The sequence below is a fragment of the Heterodontus francisci genome, chromosome 9 (genome assembly GCF_036365525.1).
Source record: "Heterodontus francisci isolate sHetFra1 chromosome 9, sHetFra1.hap1, whole genome shotgun sequence".
NCBI lineage: Eukaryota > Metazoa > Chordata > Chondrichthyes > Heterodontiformes > Heterodontidae > Heterodontus > Heterodontus francisci.
In genome coordinates this window covers 117,301,473-117,320,090 of record NC_090379.1, presented here as the reverse complement: position 1 = coordinate 117,320,090, position 18,618 = coordinate 117,301,473, and the positions used below count along the sequence as shown (strand labels likewise).

At 47.3% G+C, this 18,618-nt stretch overlaps 1 protein-coding gene across 3 annotated transcripts in view; it reads right to left on the bottom strand.

The window, feature by feature from the left end:
- plekhd1 (pleckstrin homology domain containing, family D (with coiled-coil domains) member 1) overlaps positions 1–18,618 on the bottom strand; it is an 86,422-nt gene that overhangs the window by 18,759 nt on the left and 49,045 nt on the right. For all 3 annotated transcript variants that reach the window (XM_068039768.1, XM_068039770.1, XM_068039769.1), the window contains exons 11-12: positions 7,654–7,798; positions 1,577–1,729 (exon numbers count right to left, since the gene is read on the bottom strand). In XM_068039768.1, the coding sequence (XP_067895869.1) occupies positions 1,577–1,729; positions 7,654–7,798 (298 nt within the window). The remainder of the gene's footprint in view (positions 1–1,576; positions 1,730–7,653; positions 7,799–18,618) is intronic.

Sequence of the window (18,618 nt, the reverse complement as noted above, 5' to 3'; positions counted from 1 at the left end):
TTTGCGGGCTTGTCTGATTAGCCCATCAAGTGGGCCTTGGGCATCACGGAGTTGGCCCAGGGGCTTCAACACTGCCCACCCCAGCCCCGGCTTTAGACTGTCAACTGCCAGTGCTTCAAGCGCCAAACGAGTGGTCACAAGTTGAAATTCTCCCTGGTAAGTGTTCCAGGCTGTTCAACCACAGGAGCCTCACAATTGAACCTTATTCTACCCTTACCCAACAGATGCCTGTAGGGGGCTGCTGGATAGTGATCGGGAGTGAGGATCCTGTCCTGATTCACCATCCCCAACCCTGGGTGCTGAGGTGATTTATACCAGCCCTGTGCCCCCCGCAACATTTCTGTCCCAAGGTGCAATCAGCACAGGCTGCGGGGGTGGAACATGGACCTTCTGTGTGGCTGACTGGATAAACTCATTTGCATTGGTGCTGGCAGGGGAAAGATGAGCAAGACAAAGCTCATCTCTGAATGCCTCACAAAATAAAGGGGCACTGGTCTTTTAGGCGAGGTGCAGCCTATTGAGGCCTACACAGAGGAACTAGAATGGAAGCAGGAGGTCCCTGTAGCACATGCATGGTAAGATTCTGAATGGGGTAGAGGCAACAGGATCTAGGGTTACAGATTCACAAACCAGCAGAAGTAGCAACACAGGTTAGCAATGTCATTAAAAAGCACAAACAAAACACTGGGGTTCATTTCTCGAGGGAAAAGCAGAGACATTACCTTATACTTGTGTAGAAGCTTGGTTTGAGCACACTTGCAGCACTGTGGACAGTTCTGGTCTCCAAGTTATAAAAAGGATATACAAGGATAACAGCAGAACTGAGAGGTGATATCCATCAGGAAAGGCTGGGGGCTCTTTTCTCTAGAAAAGAGAAGACTGAGGGGGTGACCTGAGAGAGGTCTTTGAGATTAAGAAGGGTTTGACAGGGCAGACGTAGAGAAGATGTTAGGCAGTATGGGAATCCTTCTGCTAATTCACACTGTTTCCCAAGGGAAATGCATGAAGATACAAAAACAAAAACAGCAGCCTGTCAGGCTGTTAATGAGCCCATGAATTCTTCAACTACTTCACGGTATTCTCCAAGGGGTTGGTGGAGAGGAGGGGGGGGGGGGGGGTGGGGGGTGGTATTGTGAGGAATGAAAAACAGCAAGAACTGAGAAGAAATAAGGTTGGTTTTCCGATCACTGGTACACCTGCCGGATGATGTGGGAACCAGGCACTATCACGGGAAAGAGGGACATACACACACATACGCAAGAAGAGCTGGGGGAAGGTCAGTGGGACATGGTGCGCAGGGAGAGAGAGAGAGAGAGAGAAATCTGAAAAGGAATTGGTCTCCTCTTCACTCAATTGCACTGGCAGTTTGGGGTGAAGGGTTTGTGGGGGATGAGACGGAGAGGAAGCAGAGAAGAATTTCACTCAGCAACACTTTCACTTCCTGTGCACCCAATTCATTCCAATTAAGGTGGGATGGTCTATGTTTTGTAATATCACGGTACAGCCTACCCTGCTCCCCTTCCCCATCCCATTAGGATTGAATCCCAGCACATTGAATGCCTCAAACGACACTTACCGAAAGAGTTCCAAACAGCAGTGGACTTTCTCCGACGGAACCTGCAGCTCTTTATCCTGCGGGCCGCAGCCCTTTGCACGTAAACCGAGTTCTTCATGATGACAGGGAGATTGGCTTCAATCTCGGCCTTCCTGATACACTCCTCAAAGAACTCTGCAGAAGACAAACGTCAAGTGAAAAAATTAGGAGCGTTCACGGGAGAGTTGGGACAACGCAAAGCCTGGAGGCAGGAAAAGGTTTGCAGGTCAGGCTGTTCGAACATTGATCACCTGCATTAGGATTAGCTCCTCACAACTTATTCTTTCAATGTGGATGTAGGAAGAGAACATTCAAGCACTTGAGCCTGCTCCGCCATTCAGTTAGATCATGACTGATCTCCATCTACCTGCCTTGGTTATCGAGTCGTACAGCATAGAAACAGGCCCTTCGGCCCACTGCGTCCATGCCGACCATAAGGGTTCTGTAAACCTTAATACCCTTGCTTAACAAAAACCTGTCAATCTCAATTTTGACATTTTTAATTGACCTCCAGCTGCCACAGCTTTCTGAGGGAGAGTGTTCCAGATTTCCACTACCCTCTGTGTGAAGAAGTGCTTCTTGACATCAACCCTGAAAGGCCTGGTTCTAATTTTAAGTTCATGCCCCCTTGTTCTGGACCCCTCCCTCCCACCAGAGGAGATTGTTTCTCTCTCGATCTACCCTGTAAAATCCTTTAATCATTATCACCCCTTAATCTTCTCTAGTCAAGAGAATACAAGCCGAGTCCACTGGTTCTCGAATTGGAGTCCACAGTCTCTCCAGCAGCTCCATGAAACAAGTGCAGTGATTCTCAGCAGGTAGCTGAGGCTATGGGTTGAAGGGTTATTGCAGTGACTGCCCATTGCTCCCAAAAGAGCCTCCGCCCATCATAGCCAGAGTGAGTGACAAGACTGCAACATTTAGGAAGAAAATTGAGGTTTGGAAAGCAGGACTGAGGAATGGAGTTTCACGTCCATTCCCATGACTTCCCGGCCTCACAGCGGCGGGTCCAGGAGCAAAATTTGAAACGTGTGCGTCGGGTTGGCTTCCTGATGCGGTCCCACCTCCAAGCTATCATGCTGGACGCGGGCTCAACGCAGCAGCGGCTATCCGCCCACCAGCGGTGTGCAGCCAATTAGATCAGTAAGGGACCAATTGGGGGCAGGTTGCTGGCACTGCCGGGATCTTCCCGATATCGGACCGCCCATCCACCCCCCACCCTGGCTGAGTTGGAAGGCCAGTGGCAGCTTGGAGGTGGCCTCTTGGCGGGAGACAGGCAGGGCCATTGGGGCCTCCATCACTGGCCCCATGAATACACTGCAAAAGTGCAAAGGCTGCAGCCTGAGTCATAACCCTTCCTGTGGGAGGCTTTCACCTCCGTGTGGGCCTCCTGTTTTCTCATATATTCATCAGGCTTCTGAGGGCTCCTCCACTTTGAGGTGCCCTCATGCTTCCCTACCTCTCTCAGCAGTGCCCACCTCTGTCGGTGGGGTTGCCGTCTGTCCACAGTTGTGTGCCCTCCTACTGGGCTTCCCGACTTGGGAACCCGCCCGCTGACCAACGCAGGAGCAGCCTCTTAATTTGCCACCTCCTGGAAAATTCCAACTGTCAGCTCGCCTCTGACCTGTGTGGGGCCGGGACCTGGAAATGCTCAAAGCCTGACATTTTTCAAAGGGCAGAAGATTCCACCCTAAGTTTCAGGAAAAAAGCACCTTCCCAGTTTTTGATCATCCATTGCTGCAGAATACCCAGCATTGGTAAAAGAAGCAATGGAGGTCTTACTGCCTTCCCCAACAACAAACATGTGCGTAAGACCATTTCCTGCTATGGCAGCAATCAAGACAATGTACAGGATCCTGTCCAGGGTGAGAATGATTTATCAGTGTCATTGTCAAATATCATGCTAAAGACACAGGCTGCAATGAGTATCAGGAACACCCACCTTACTGATATCTGTAAGTAAATACCTGTCTTCTTAAAGGCATTATTACACACAGCACTTTTGTATTTTGGGTTTTTGATGGTATTATTATAATTTAGATTGGGGGACGGGGGCTGTGATTATTTGTCTATTTGTAAAGTGATCCTCGATCAGAAAAGTTTGAGAACCACTGGCTTAGTCTCTGCAATCCTGTCCTCACATTTTGACCTTTTAGCCCCAGTAACATTCTGGTAAGTCGGCACTGCACCCCCTCCAAGACCAGTATATCCTTCCTGAGATGTCATGCCCAGACTGTAGTTTTAAAAATGATCACTCGCTCTGCTTAGAGACCTGGTCATTTGCATGGAGAGCGACAAGCACTTTCAGTAATTGCAGACACTGGTGGGATTTTTGTCGTGCCAAATCATTTATCCTGATTATCTTTTTCATTTCTTATGTTGGACTCACTGCTAGACCTGGGGTGGGGTGGGGTGGGAATTCAGAGACCCCTCCCATTTCATGCTGCAGTCTCACAGGCACACAATCTTCTGCCCCCTCCACCCACCATCCCCCACCCTGACCCTGGGTATGTAGCAGCTGCAACCCCCATCCCAAGGACAGCATGTGGCAGGGTTCAGGGGCCAGGGCCTCACTACCTGCCCTCTTAGCTCATGGGTGGAGAGGTAAGAGAGAGAAAGTTAGAAAGGGGAACGATGGGTCATGTTGTGTTTGATGGATCTGGGTTTGATTGTATTAGTCTGTCCACTTATCTGTGTTCACTGTGTTTGATTGCTTAAGCCTATGGGTGGAGTTTAAGAGTTAAAATTGAAACTAGAAGGTTCTACTGCAAAAAGAAAACACACTGCTGTGAGAAGACAATGTACCGAAATCGTATAAGTGATATAGTTTAATGTGCTGTAAATAAACCAGTTGATGATTTAATACAAGTGTGATATGTTTCAGTTTTAGTTTTAGAGATACAGCACTGAAACAGGCCCTTCGGCCCACCGAGTCTGTGCCGACCATCAACCACCCATTTATACTAATCCTACACTAATCCCATATTCCTACCACATCCCCACCTGTCTCTATATATTTCCCTACCACCTACCTATACTAGGGGCAATTTATAATTGCCAATTAACCTATCAACCTGCAAGTCTTTGGCATGTGGGAGGAAACCGGAGCACCCGGAGGAAACCCACGCAGACACAGGGAGAACTTGCAAACTCCGCACAGGCAGTACCCAGAATCGAACCCGGGTCCCTGGAGCTGTGAGGCTGCGGTGCTAACCACTGCGCCACTGTGCCGCCCTTCTGCATTGCTCTGAGATAAATCAGATATATATAGTGTAGCCAGCAACCCGGCGCAAACATAGCAGATCACACTGCAATGAAAAATACTGCCATGCTTATTCTCTCGAGAAGGTGACTTGTTGATGATCCTCCTGTAATCAGCTCCAACTGGGTTCATTCCAATTAGTGTCTAGTTATTTGTGTGTTGTGTACTTTAATGCTTCAAAAAGGCTCAGCAGCTTCAAATTAACCAAATGTTACCTTGTTTGGCTTGGCTGAGAGTATGTTTGCCTGAGTCAGGAGACTTTATGGCCTATAGCTCATTTTCTTGATCACAGCTCAGTGAAAGACTTTTCTAACTTAAAGGTGCTATATAAATGCAAGTTGTTGTTGGCAGTTTGCAATGAGTTTCTACTACCCCTTACAGAGCTACGGCCCTTGAAATAGACTATTTGAGAGAGTCAGCTTCCCAACCCTCCCGGTTTAGCCTGGAGTTGGCAGGAATGAACCTTCGGGACACAGCTGTGAGCAACCCATGATAAAAATGATTCTACAGGAAAACAAAATGGAGGTTGAGACAGAGGGGGAGGATGTTAGGGGTGGCGAGGTGGGTTTTGAGGAGGGGAATAAACAAAGAGAGAGAGGCGGAGAGGCAGAGAGGTGAAGAGTGTTAGGGGGAACTCCAAAGCTTAGGTCCAAGACTGTTGAAGGTATCTCCTCTCAAACACAAAAGCCAAACAAAGACCAGATGTACTTCAGAACACTGGGCATTCCATAAACCTCTACTCACCCAAATCTTTGCTGCCCATATCCTAACTCACACCAATCACCCATCACCCCTGTGCTCTACACTGAACTACATTGGCTCCCAGTCCAACAGCAAATTGATTTTAGAAACTGGATTCTTATTTTCAAACTCAACCATTGCCTCATCCCCTCCCGAGCTCTGAAATGGCCTTCAGCCTTACAACGCTCTGACAACAGCGTGTTCCTCCAGTTCTGGCCTCATGTCCATCCCCCACTCCATTCGGCCCACTTTTGGTAGTCATGCCTTCAGCTGCTAAGGCCCTAAATTTTGGAATTCCCTCCCTAAAACTCTGCGCCTCTCTCTCTTTCTTTCATAACGCTGCTTGAAATCTACCTCTTTGATCAACTATTTGGTAACCTGTTCCTAATATTTCCTGGCCCATATTTATCCCTCAATCAATATCACAAAAATAACAGGTTATCTGGTCATTACCATGTTGCTGTTTGTGGGATCTTCCTGTGCGCAAATTGGCTGCCAGGTTTCCTGCTTTACAATAGTGACTATACTTTATAAAGTCCTTCATTGGCTGTAAAGTGCTTTGGGACATCCTGAGGTTGTGAAAGGTGCTACAGAAATGCAAGTTTTTTTTGTGTGGGCCTGTGTCAAATTTTGTTTGGGGCATTTTACCATATTAAAAGGCATTTATTTCGGAGTTCGGCCCAGTGTGGCTGGTAAAAACACCTGGGGTTCCAGCTTTGAATTCTGCTGATTGCAGGGCTATAAGCAAACAGTTGACCTTGTTGTAAGATGAAAGAAAGACTTGCATTTATATAGTGCTTTTCACGGCCACCAGACATCTCAAAGTGCTTTACAGTATTGAAGTACTTTTGAAGTGTAGTCAATGTCGAAAATACGGGAGCCAGTTTGTGCACAGCAAGCTCCCACAAACAGCAATGTGATAATAATGTTCTTTGAAGAATGAAGTAGTGTTGGCTTAGTGACTGTTGGAATTCAAGAAAGGCAGCGACCAATCGTGCACAGCAAGCTCCCACAGACAACAGTGTGATAATGACTGGATAATCTGTATTTGTCATGCTGATTGAGTGACAAATATTGGCCAGGACACCAGGGAGAACTCCCCCGCTCTTCTTGAAAATAGCATCAGGGGATCTTTTACATCCACTTGAAAGGGCAGACGGAGCCTCGGTTTAATGTCTCGTCCAAAAGGCAGTCTCTCTGACAGTGCAGCACTCCCTCACTACTGCCCTGGGGGTGTTAGCATAGAATATGGGCTCAAGCCTCTAGTGTGGGACCTGAACCCAGAACCCTATGATTCACAGACAAGCATGCTACCCACTGAGCCACCTCTGACCAGGATTATACCAACGCTGGGATGACGGGCTGGGAGGCAAGTGGACCAGTAAATTGCCTGGAAGCCACATCGGTTCAGCTCCCTGACGCAGTCTCGCCACTGGGAAACTTCCACAGCAGCTTGGCTGCCCGCTGACAAGAGGAAGGAGGCCAATTTGAATAATTAAAGGCCCAATTAAGGGGATTTTCCTAGGACACTGGCATTTTGCCAGCAGCGGAGTGGCCCCTGCTGAGGGCAGAGTCTGCCAGTGAACAAAAGCAGCCTCTCAGTGTCTTCACGGGTGGCAGGCCATCATGGTGCAAGGAAGGGGCTACCAGTGGCTCTGCTGCCCCAAGTAGCTTTCCCTCCAGTCGCTGGGGACTGCCTGCTTATTCCCAGCAAAAGAAAACTCTCTACCACACCCACCTCAAAATGGAAGCACCCTCGCATTACCCTTGCTGCCTCAGCACCTCGGTGGTGCAGCTGAGGTTTCAGAGCTGCTGGCCCTCTGATTGGACGGGCAGCCCGGAAGGCCCGCCCACCTTCCTTAATTGGCCGCTTTGCCCATCTGCCAGTTTTAATTGAATCATCCTGGCAATATCATAGGGGGAGCCCGGACTCCCACCCGAGCTCACTGGCCACCCAAAAAACTCCCCAGCAGCAGGACCTCCCAACCTTCTAGGAAGATCCCACCCTATGTAAGCACATTGCAGGACATCCCTTACTGTTATCAACATCACTTACTTCTCAGCTCGCCCACATCTCCTTTCATCAGTTCATTTTTCTCCACCGTGCGTTCGTTTGAGCTCAGGCCCTGCTCCAACCGCTGTAGGGCTTCCTCTGCCTCCTGCAGTCTGCGCTCCAGCTCCGCACGAGACTTCATCTCCTCCTAGCACAAAAAATAAGGGTCAACTTCAATATGAAGAGCTATCAAGAACCATCTGCCCCAGTGGGGCCTGGACGCCCTGAATGTGCAGTAAATACAGTGATGCTCTGGAGATCCAATCTGCAGGAAGCAGTCTAAGTAAACTTTTACATATTCTGCAACTTATAAAGATCGCTTTATACTTCACACTACTTCAACGGTTTCTAAAAGTCAAAGTACAATCTTGTCAGTAGTTTCTATAGGATAGTTTCTACAGGACATTGTACATAAATACTTTACATAACACACGATAGAGTCAGCGTGTCAGTAACGCATGTTACAGCCGGAGTTTCTATAAGGCCCCCCTACAGTGTTATGACCAGGTGAGAAAGGTGTCTAGGGTCCCTCTCAGCCTTCACCTGGTCTTACTGTAACAGGGTTATATTTTTAAACACACTGTGTTTAGCTCCCCCTTGGTGAATCCTTGTTCACCACTTACCAATTATAAGGCAAAGAAACCAACACAAATAGGTTTTCTTAAGCTTAAAAAAGAAAAGTTGAAATTTATTAAACTTTAAACTCTAATTCAGTTGACACTGACGGATACACAACGTGCCCATGCTAGCATGTATACACGATACACACATGCAATAGAGACAGAAAAGAGCAGAAGAAAAATAAAGTGGAAAAGTTTGAGGTAATAGCTGAAGAGTTTTTGTTATGGTTCTTCAAGCTCACTGCAGGGTCCTTGATTGTAGGATTTTCTTTGGGGCCCAGTATTCTTCTTAAACCTTGTTCACTGTGGGAGACTTTTCTCTCTTGGGGTTCATGTGTCTTCAGTGAATTCAGAGGCTTGTGAGAAAGAGATGGGAGCAGACAGGACTGAGATATTCTTAGTCCAGGAGCAAATAGTCTTTCTGTTCAAACTCTCTGCGCCAGTTCAAAAAACCCTGGAACAGCCAGTTGGTCATGTGATCAGCTGGTCTAACCAGTGTTGGATTGTATCACCTTAGCAGTCTCTGGAATGCTCCTCTTACACACAATACCTGGTGATCAAGGACCATTGTGGGTTGAATGTGTCAGGGAACAGTCCTTTGTCCTTCCAAACATTGACTGTTCATATGCAAATGTCTTTTCCAGCCACGGCTGATCTGTTTAACAAGTCATTTCCTTGCTCCAGCAACAGGTTAAAATCAATGTTCATGACAAAATTAATGTGCCTCATTCTTGGCAGATGGGGGCCTAGCATGACGCCTCCACATCCAGCAGAATGAAAATCGATTTTTAAAGAATGCATTTAAAGAGAGATTAGTGTGCAAAATTAAAGCACATGGGATTAGGGGTAAGGTACTGACATGGATAGAGAACTGGTTGGCAGACAGGAAACAAAGAGTAGGAATAAACGGGTCTTTTTCTGAGTGGCAGGCAGTGACTAGTGGGGTACCGCAGGCATCGGTGCTAGGACCCCAGCTATTTACAATATATATTGATGATATAGATGAGGGAATTAAATGTAATATATCCAAGTTTGCAGATGACACAAAGCTGGATGGGAGTGTGAGCTGTGAGGAGGATGCAGAGAAGCTCCAGTGTGATTTGGACAGGTTGAGTGAGTGGGCAAATACATAGCAGATGCAGTATAATGTGGACAAATGTGAGGTTATCCACTTTGGTGGCAAAAACAGAAAGGCAGATTATCTGAACGGCGATAGATTGGGAAAGGGGGAGGTGAAGCAAGGCCTGGGTGTCCTTGTGCACCAGTCACTGAAAGTAAGCATGCAGGTGCAGCAGGCAGTTAAGAAGGCAAATGGTATGTTGGCCTTCATAGCGAGAGGATTCGAGTACAGGAGCAGGGATGTCTTGCTGCAATTATACAAGGTCTTGGTGAGACCACATCTGGAGTATTGTGTGCAGTTTTAGTCTTCTTATCAGAGGAAGGATGTTCTTGCTATAGAGGGAGTTCAGCGAAGGTTCACCAGACTGATTCCTGGGATGGTAGGACTGACGTATGAAGAGAGATTGGGTCAATTAGGCTTGTATTCACTAGAGTTTAGATGAATGAGAGGGGATCTCACAGAAACCTATAGAATTCTAACAGGACTGAACAGACTAGATGCAGCAAGGATGTTCCCAATGGTGGTAGAGTCCAGGACCAGGGGTCACAGTCTAAGGATAAGGGGTAAACCATTTAGGACTGAGATGAGGAGAGATTTCTTCACCCAGAGTGGTGAACCTGTGGAAGTCTCTACCACGGAAAGCAGTTGAGGCCAAATCATTAAATATATTCAAGAAAGAGTTAGATACAGTTCTTAGGACTAAAGGGATCAAGGGATACGGGGAGAAAGCAGGAACAGGGTACTGAGTTTGGATGATCAGCCATGATTGTATTAAATGGCGGGGCAGGCTCGAAGGGCCGAATGGCGTACTCCTGCTCCTATTTTTCTATGTTTCTATTTCATTAAAAGGGCCGAGAGAGAGAAAATAAAAGATACGGGGAAAAACAGCGTCTCACAGCATCTCTCTCTCTCATTCATTCACAAATTCTAAAACTTATTAAAACTGCCCCACCCCCTTTTTGGCATCCCAGTAAACATGTGTTTTTTTGGGGGTAAGTTTTTCTTCAGTTTGCCCATTTCCATGGTTGCCTAGGGTCTTTGAGATGGTTAGGTTTAATTAGCCCTAAATTGTAATTTTTTTTTCTCAGGAGAGCTAGTAGTGGGCGGATCTATCCTGAACTCTCTTTCAGTGCCTTGCTGGGTCATGCAAAGGCTTTTGACTTTGGAGGATGGGTGATTGTCTTTGGTACTAACTGTGAAGGAGGATTCTTTGCTAATCTCTCCTTTGTCCTCTGGGATACTCCTGCCTGCAGGAGTTTGTGCAGACTCTACTGCATGCCCATGTAGCACTTTGACTAGGTGAGGCATCACCCTCATGGTTTCTCTGCCCCATGGAGGACTTTTTTGTCTCTGCAGGTTCCCGTAAATGTTGTTTGCAACTCTGGTGGGGTGCTTCTTGTGTCTGCATTTATGTAGGAGAATGCAGCGTCTAACTTTTCACATTTCTTGGGGTTGGCTGACCGGACAGTAGGGGTTTACATCTGGGATCCTCCCGGACTTCCTTTAACCTGCCCTCTTGGTCACTTTTTCCCCTTCCCTGTCTAACCTTTTGCCAGCCTTGTGACTGCCTGTCCCTTTTTGTTCTCGGCGGGGGTCCCTTACAGTTCACCAGCCCTCTGCTGGAGGGTCCTCTTAACACTGGTACAGGACCTAGGGGTGCAGGTTTCACTGTAGGTTGGGGTTTCCCCTCAACCTGGCACAGGTGCCAACTCCTGCAGTATTCCACCACATCTTTGTGGAGTTTTGGCTAGACAAACTGCTGTCTTACGCAGGCATTGTTCTTTTGTATACCGGCATATACAGCCATTGTAATCTCGTGGGCTCTTCTTAATATTTCTCCCCTAACTGTGGCACCACTAACTGGTGAACCACTGTCCACTCCTGGCTCTCAGGTCTGTGAGGAGAACTCCATTTCCTCATCAGTACCTCATTCTTTAAATAGTAGCAATCAGGGACTCCCTCTGCTTCACTTTCAGATTGAGCAGCCGTGTGCTAACTCTCACAATACTGGGTCGGCTCGCTGAACCTCAGCTAGGGAAAATTTATTTAATGAATTCCCTGGGTCTCCTAACTTTCCAAAGAAAGTCTCAAGACAGACAGACCTGGTCATTTACCTGCAGTGCCAATGCAATCTTCTCTAGGGGAGCTGGTTTGATCATGGCCTGATCCATTACACATTCAGGGAAACTGCAGGAGACCTGCCACTACCCAGTCTCTCTGACCTCCTGCGGTCTTTCTTTCACCACTGGGTGGGGGTTGAGGGGGGGGGGGCTACCAACTTCACCCCTGCCAGATCACAGTGGCGCAGTGGTTAGCACCGCAGCCTCACAGCTCCAGGGACCCGGGTTGGTCCTCGATTCCGGGTACTGCCTGTGTGGAGTTTGCAAGTTCTCCCTGTGTCTGCGTGGGTTTTCTCCGGGTGCTCCGGTTTCCTCCCACAAGCCAAAAGACTTGCAGGTTGATAGGTAAATTGGCCATTATAAATTGTCACTAGTATAGGTAGGTGGTAGGGAAATATAGGGACAGGTGGGGATGTTTGGTAGAAATATGGGATTAGTGTAGGATTAGTATAAATGGGTGGTTGATGTTCGGCACAGACTCGGTGGGCCGAAGGGCCTGTTTCAGTGCTGTATATCTAATCTAATCTAATTACTTAGGAGCAGGTCAATCCGTCCACATGCAAACTAGGGACAATCCCTACAGTTACTGGTCCTGAAACTAGGTCGCACTCCAGGTGCATGCAGTGTACAGGTACAGGCATATACTGCCCTCCAATACCAGGTAAGGGCCTAACATGAGAACAGTCAGAGTTTCTATCGGGCCCTCTACAGACAGAGTTTCTATCGGGCCCTCTACAGACAGAGTTTCTATTGGGCCCTCTGCAGACAGAGTTTCTATCGGGCCCTCTACAGACAGAGTTTCTATCGGGCCTTCTACAGACAGAGTTTCTATCGGGCCTTCTACAGACAGAGTTTCTATAGGGCCCTCTACAGACAGAGTTTCTATCGGGCCCTCTACAGACAGAGTTTCTATAGGGCCCTCTACAGACAGAGTTTCTATAGGGCCCTCTCCAGACAGAGTTTCTATCGGGCCCTCTACAGACAGAGTTTCTATCGGGCCCTCTACAGACAGAGTTTCTATCGGGCCCTCTACAGTCAAAGTTTCTATAGGGCCCTCTACAGTCAGAGTTTCTATCGGGCCCTCTACAGTCAGAGTTTCTATCGGGCCCTCTACAGTCAGAGTTTCTATCGGGCCCTCTACAGACAGAGTTTCTATAGGGCCCTCTACAGACAGAGTTTCTATCGGGCCCTCTACAGTCAGAGTTTCTATCGGGCCCTCTACAGTCAGAGTTTCTATCGGGCCCTCTACAGACAGAGTTTCTATAGGACCCTCTACAGACAGAGTTTCTATCGGGCCCTCTACAGACAGAGTTTCTATCGGGCCCTCTACAGACAGAGTTTCTATCGGGCCCTCTACAGACAGAGTTTCTATCGGGCCCTCTACAGTCAGAGTTTCTATCGGGCCCTCTACAGACAGAGTTTCTATCGGGCCCTCTACAGACAGAGTTTCTATCGGGCCCTCTACAGTCAGAGTTTCTATCGGGCCCTCTACAGTCAGAGTTTCTATCGGGCCCTCTGCAGTCAGAGTTTCTATAGGGCCCCCTGCAGCTGGAATTTCTATAAGGTGCCACTACAGCTGGAGTTTCTATCATGCACGCCACAGCCAGTCTGTCTCCTATTTTGACAGTACAGCTTTACATTCCATTGTTTTTTTTTGATGGTGTCTCTGCATTGATTGGACAACGAGCGCGGAGTCGATGAAGACGTCTCAATCTCTTCCTAACTCCTTTAGCTATTTCAGCACCTGTCTGAGTTCTCTGGTCTCACACGTTTCTTTGTCAGTACAGTACTTCGCAATTTTTCATCACATAATATTTGGCCCATTTACTTACTTTATCCACTTCTTCCTTGACTGATTCTCTTGGTTTCAATTCATCTGTGATCTTAATGAATTCACACTGACTTTGTGAACCAATGTTATTGATATCAATGAGAAAGGTGAAGGGTCCCAAGACCAAGCTCTGGAGCAGTCCACTCAATACTGCCTCCATACCAGACAGAACACGCCCTCCCTAATTACCCATTGCTTTCCACACTTCAGGTAATTTCTTTTCCATGTTCCACCCTGAATCCCCACAGTCTGGTGTTTAACTGTCTCTAGCTATCTAACCACCTCCAGCCCTTAAAGTCAGATCAGTCCTTCCCCCTCTGAACCTATGTTGATTCCTATTGACCAGGTTATCACTGCACAGTTATCTCTCAAGCATCGCCCTGATTATCCACATTCATGGTCTTTTCACCGCCTATTTCTCCCAACCTCTCGCTGGACGACGGTTCAATGGAGCCAGTGACTATCTGTGCACCTCATTCGAGTTGCTCAATATTCAGGTGTGAGCTTTCTCAATCGAGTGTCAGTGGGCTATTTGACTGCATGAGGCATCGCAACACCCAATCCTGTCCCCACCAGGTTTCTGCTGTAATGTTATCAGGAGGAGGAAATCTCTTCTCCAGTGTTGGGGGGGGGAGAGAATGGGGGGGTTGGCAACTTGGTAAATTACAACAAACTCAACCCCCCCCCCCGCACACCCGAATCCTCTCACCAGCAGCTGAGGCCCACCCACATAGCATAGATTTTAGCATTAAGCTGCCGGGATGGTTGCTTGAATGCTGCTTAGCTGCACAGTTACACTCAAAGTCAACACATTAGCTAAAACTATTCTCTAAACATTAGAGATTGTGTGACGATGGGTGGAAGTCCCTTAGTGCACACTGCAGTACGACTGGTGTGTAAGGAAAGATTGTGCTCACTAATGTCTGTACTGACCAATTGAAACAGGCCGGGAGCCTGCCCTTCATTACGAATTGATGGGATTGAAGATGCAATGTCCTCATTACAACAAAAACATGCATTTATATAGCATCTTTAAACATAGTAAACCATCCCAAGGTGCTTTACAAAGAACAAAGAACAGTATAGTACAGGAACAGGCCATTCGGCCCTCCAAGCCTGCGCCAATCATGATGCCTGTCTAAACTAAAACCTTCAGCACTTCCAGGGTCCGTATCCCTTTATTCCCATCCTATTCATGTATTTGTCAAGATGCCTCTTAAACGTCGCTATCGTACCTGCTTCCACCACCTCCCCTGGCAGCAAGTTCCAGGCACTCACTACCCTCTGTGTAAAAAACTTGCCTCACACATCCCCTCTAAACTTTGCCCCTCGCACCTTAAACCTGACTCTTCCACCCTGGGAAAAAGCTTCTGACTATCCACTCTGTCCATGCCGCTCATAACTTTGTAAACCTCTATCATGTCGCCCCTCCACCTCCGTCGTTCCAGTGAAAACAATCCAAGTTTATCCAACCTCTCCTCATAGCTCATGCCCTCCAGACCAGGCAACATCCTGGTAAACCTCTTCTGTACCCTCTCCAAAGCCTCCACATCCTTCTGGTAGTGTGGTGACCAGAACTGTACGCAATATTCCAAGTGTGGCCTGACTAAGGATCTGAACAGCTGCAGCATGACTTGCCAATTTTTATACTCTATGCCCCAACCAATGAAGGCAAGCATTCCATATGCCTTCTTGACTACCTTATCCACCTGCGTTGCCACTTTCAGTGACCTGTGGACCTGTACGCCTGTCAATACTCCTAAGGGTTCTGCCATTTACAGTATACTTCCCACCTGTATTAGACCTTCCAAAATGCATAACCTCACATTTGTCCGGATTAAACTCCATCTACTATTTCTCCGCCCAAGTCTCCACCAATCTATATCCTGCTGCATCCTCTGACAATCCTCATCACTGTGCGCAACTCCACCAACCTTTGTGTCGTCCGCAAACTTACTAATCAGACCAGCTACATTTTCCTCCAAATCATTTATATATACTACAAACAGCAAAGGTCCCAGCACTGATCCCTGCGGAACACCACTAGTCACATCCCTTCATTTAGAAAAGCACCCTTGCACTGCTACCCTTTGTCTTCTATGACCGAGCCAGTTCTGTATCCACCTTGCCAGTTCACCTCTGAAATCGTGTGACTTCACCTTTTGTACCAGTCTGCCATGAGGGACCTTGTCAAAGGCTTTACTGAAGTCAATGTAGATAACATCCACTGCCCTTCCTTCATCAATCATCTTCGTCACTTCTTCAAAACACTCGATCAAGTTAATGAGACACGACCCCCCCTTCACAAAACCATGCTGCCTTTCGCTAATAAGTCCGTTTGTTTCCAAATGGGAGTAAATCCTGTCCCGAAGAATCCTCTCCAATAATTTCCCTACCACTGATGTAAGGCTCACCGGCCTGTAATTTCCTGGATTATCCTTGCTACCCTTCTTAAACAAAGGAACAACATTGGTTATTCTCCAGTCCTCTGGGACCTCACCAGTAGCCAATGAGGATTGCCAAACAAAATTTAAGACTGAGTCACATAAGGAGATATTAGATCAGATGACCAAGAGTATGACAAAGAGGTAGGTTTTAAGGAGTGTCTTAAAGGAAGAAAGAGAGATGAAGAGGCAGTGAGGTTTAGGGAGGGAATCCCAGAGCTTAGGGTTCAGGCAGCTGAAGGCCACCAATGGTGGAGCGATTAAAATTGGGGATGCACAAGGGACCTGAATTGGAGGAGTGCTGAGGAGGTTAGAGATCGCAGAGTGGCTTGGAGATTACAGAGGTAGGGAGGGGCGAGGCCATAGAAGGATTTGAAAACCAGGATGAGAATTTTAAAGTCAAGGCATTGCTTGACTGGAGCCAAGGATAGATCCTTGGGGGACACCAGAAGTAACGGTATGGGAGCAGGAAATTAAGCCATTGCAGGTAATTCTCTAGCTATAATTAGATAGATCACAGGGGCGGCACAGCGGTTAGCACTACAGCCTCATAGCTCCAGGGACCTGGGTTCGATTCTGGGTACTGCCTGTGCGGAGTTTGCAAGTTCTCCCTGTGACTGCGTGGGTTTTCACTGGGTGCTCCGGTTTCCTCCCACAGCCAAAGATTAGCAGGTGATAGGTAAATTGGCCATTGTAAATTGCCCTTAGTGTAGGTAGGTGGTAGGGAATATGGGATTACTGGCGGGTTAGTATAAATGGGTGGTTGATGGTCGGCACAGACTCGGTGGGCTGAAGGGCCTGTTTCAGTACTGTATCTCTAAATAAATTTTTAAAAATCAGAATGGAACCTGTTGAGAGCTGTCCCACCCAGCTGGATGACAGTGGAGAGGTGTAGGAGAAGGATGGTGTGGTCAACCGTGTCAAAGGCTGTAGACAGATCGTGAAGAGATATATTACTACAGCCACAGTCACACCGGACATTGTTTTTGAAAATGAGTGACTAACTATGGTTAAGCATCAGCTCTGGCTCAGTGGATCTCACTCTCCCCTCTGAGTCAGTAGGTCCTGGATTCAGAGTCTTCAGCACAAAAAAAAATCCAGGCCAACACTCCTAGGAAATAATGAAAGACTTGCATTTATATAGCACCTTTCACAACCTCAGGATGTCCCAAAGTGCTTTACAGCCAATCATGTACTTGTGAAGTGTAGGAAGCCTATCAGCTAATTTGCGCACAGCAAGGTCCCACAAGCAGTAATGAGCAGATCGTCTGCTTTAGTGATGTTGGTTAAAGGATCGGTCGGGGCACCGGAAAGAACTCCCCTGCTCTTCAAAATAGCACCACAAGAACTTTTACCGCCACCTGAGCAGGCAGGTGGGGCCTTGGTTTAACATCTTTTCTGAAAGACAGCACCTCTGACAGTGCAGCACTCCCTCAGGACTATACTGGAGTGTCAGGCTTGATTTTTGTATTTAAGTCTCTGGAGTGGGACTTGAACACACAACCTTCTGACTGTGAGACAAGAGTGCTACCCACTTAACCACAACGGAAAGATAATATATGCATGCTGTTCTCAGACATCTCCTCGTGGAAAGGTCAGAGTATGGGAACCACTCAACTACACAGTCTCTGTGACAGAAATCAATACAAGGCAAACAGGCTAAAGGAGGAAAGGAATGTATTTCTTAAATGTTGGGAATGAGATACAATCAAGCAGGAGTTGTTTAAAGCAACACTTCCCTCCTTGGCCTTGCTTCTCCCTATCTCTGTAATCTCCTCCAGCCCCACAACACTTCAAAATCTCTGTGCTCTAATTTTGGCCTCTTGTGCATCCCTGATTTTAATCACTCCACCACACATTCAGCTGTCTAGAATTCCCTCCCTAAACCTCTCCGCCTCTCTACCTCACTTTCCTCTTTGAAGACACTCCTTAAAACCTACCTCTTTGACCAAGCTTTTGGTTAACAATTATGTGGCTCTGTGTCAAACTTTTTAACCTCTTCACTACATAGAAGGCACTATATAAATGCAAGTTGCTGTCATTTACCGCAGCAGGAGTTTGGAATGAAATAGAGACTCACCATTCGCCACTCCCTTCCCATTTTCATCCTCTCCTGATGGTGCTGACTTATGTGGGGGCTCAATCGCTGCAATCTGCCCATCCTTCATGTGCAAGCCCGGGCACAAGTCCCAGACTATTCAACTACAGGAGTCACAGCCCAGCTTGAACCTTTCCTCATTCCCTTCAGGGTAATTTTGTGTCCCTCACTCCCTGTGACTCTTGGATGGTGATAGGACCACAGTGCTGTGGCTCAGATCCAGGCCCTCTTACTCCTTGTGTCCCTACACTTTTCCATTGGCAGCTGGGGATTGGAAGCCTTCAGTCTCAGAGGAGGAAGCTTGTGTGGATCTTCATTCTGGGTTTGCTTGAATGGTGCCTTCTGTATCTTGCCCAAGTGTTACTTTTCACTTCCCATGGGTTTTTGATCCACCCAACCTCTGGGTAGTGAGGTGGGGAGGAATCTACTCTCTTCCATCAAACTCCATTGGTGGTATTTTTCCAGCCTTGGCCGAACTGCGAGTGCAATTAATTCCCATTTGTTAAATTACCTTGCCCAGGCTAAGCAGCATTTTATTTTCCTGTGCTCTACACGCCTGGCCAGTGATACCCACACCCAAAGAACAAATAATATTTTTAAATACACAACTTACATACAGAAATAATGTGCAGCTGTTTAATGAAGCCAGCTATTCTGTACTTCCTCAGTTCGCTGTAAATCTACAAATGTTGCATTTTCTCAGGACCCATTTCATCGGCAATTCTTTGCTCAACT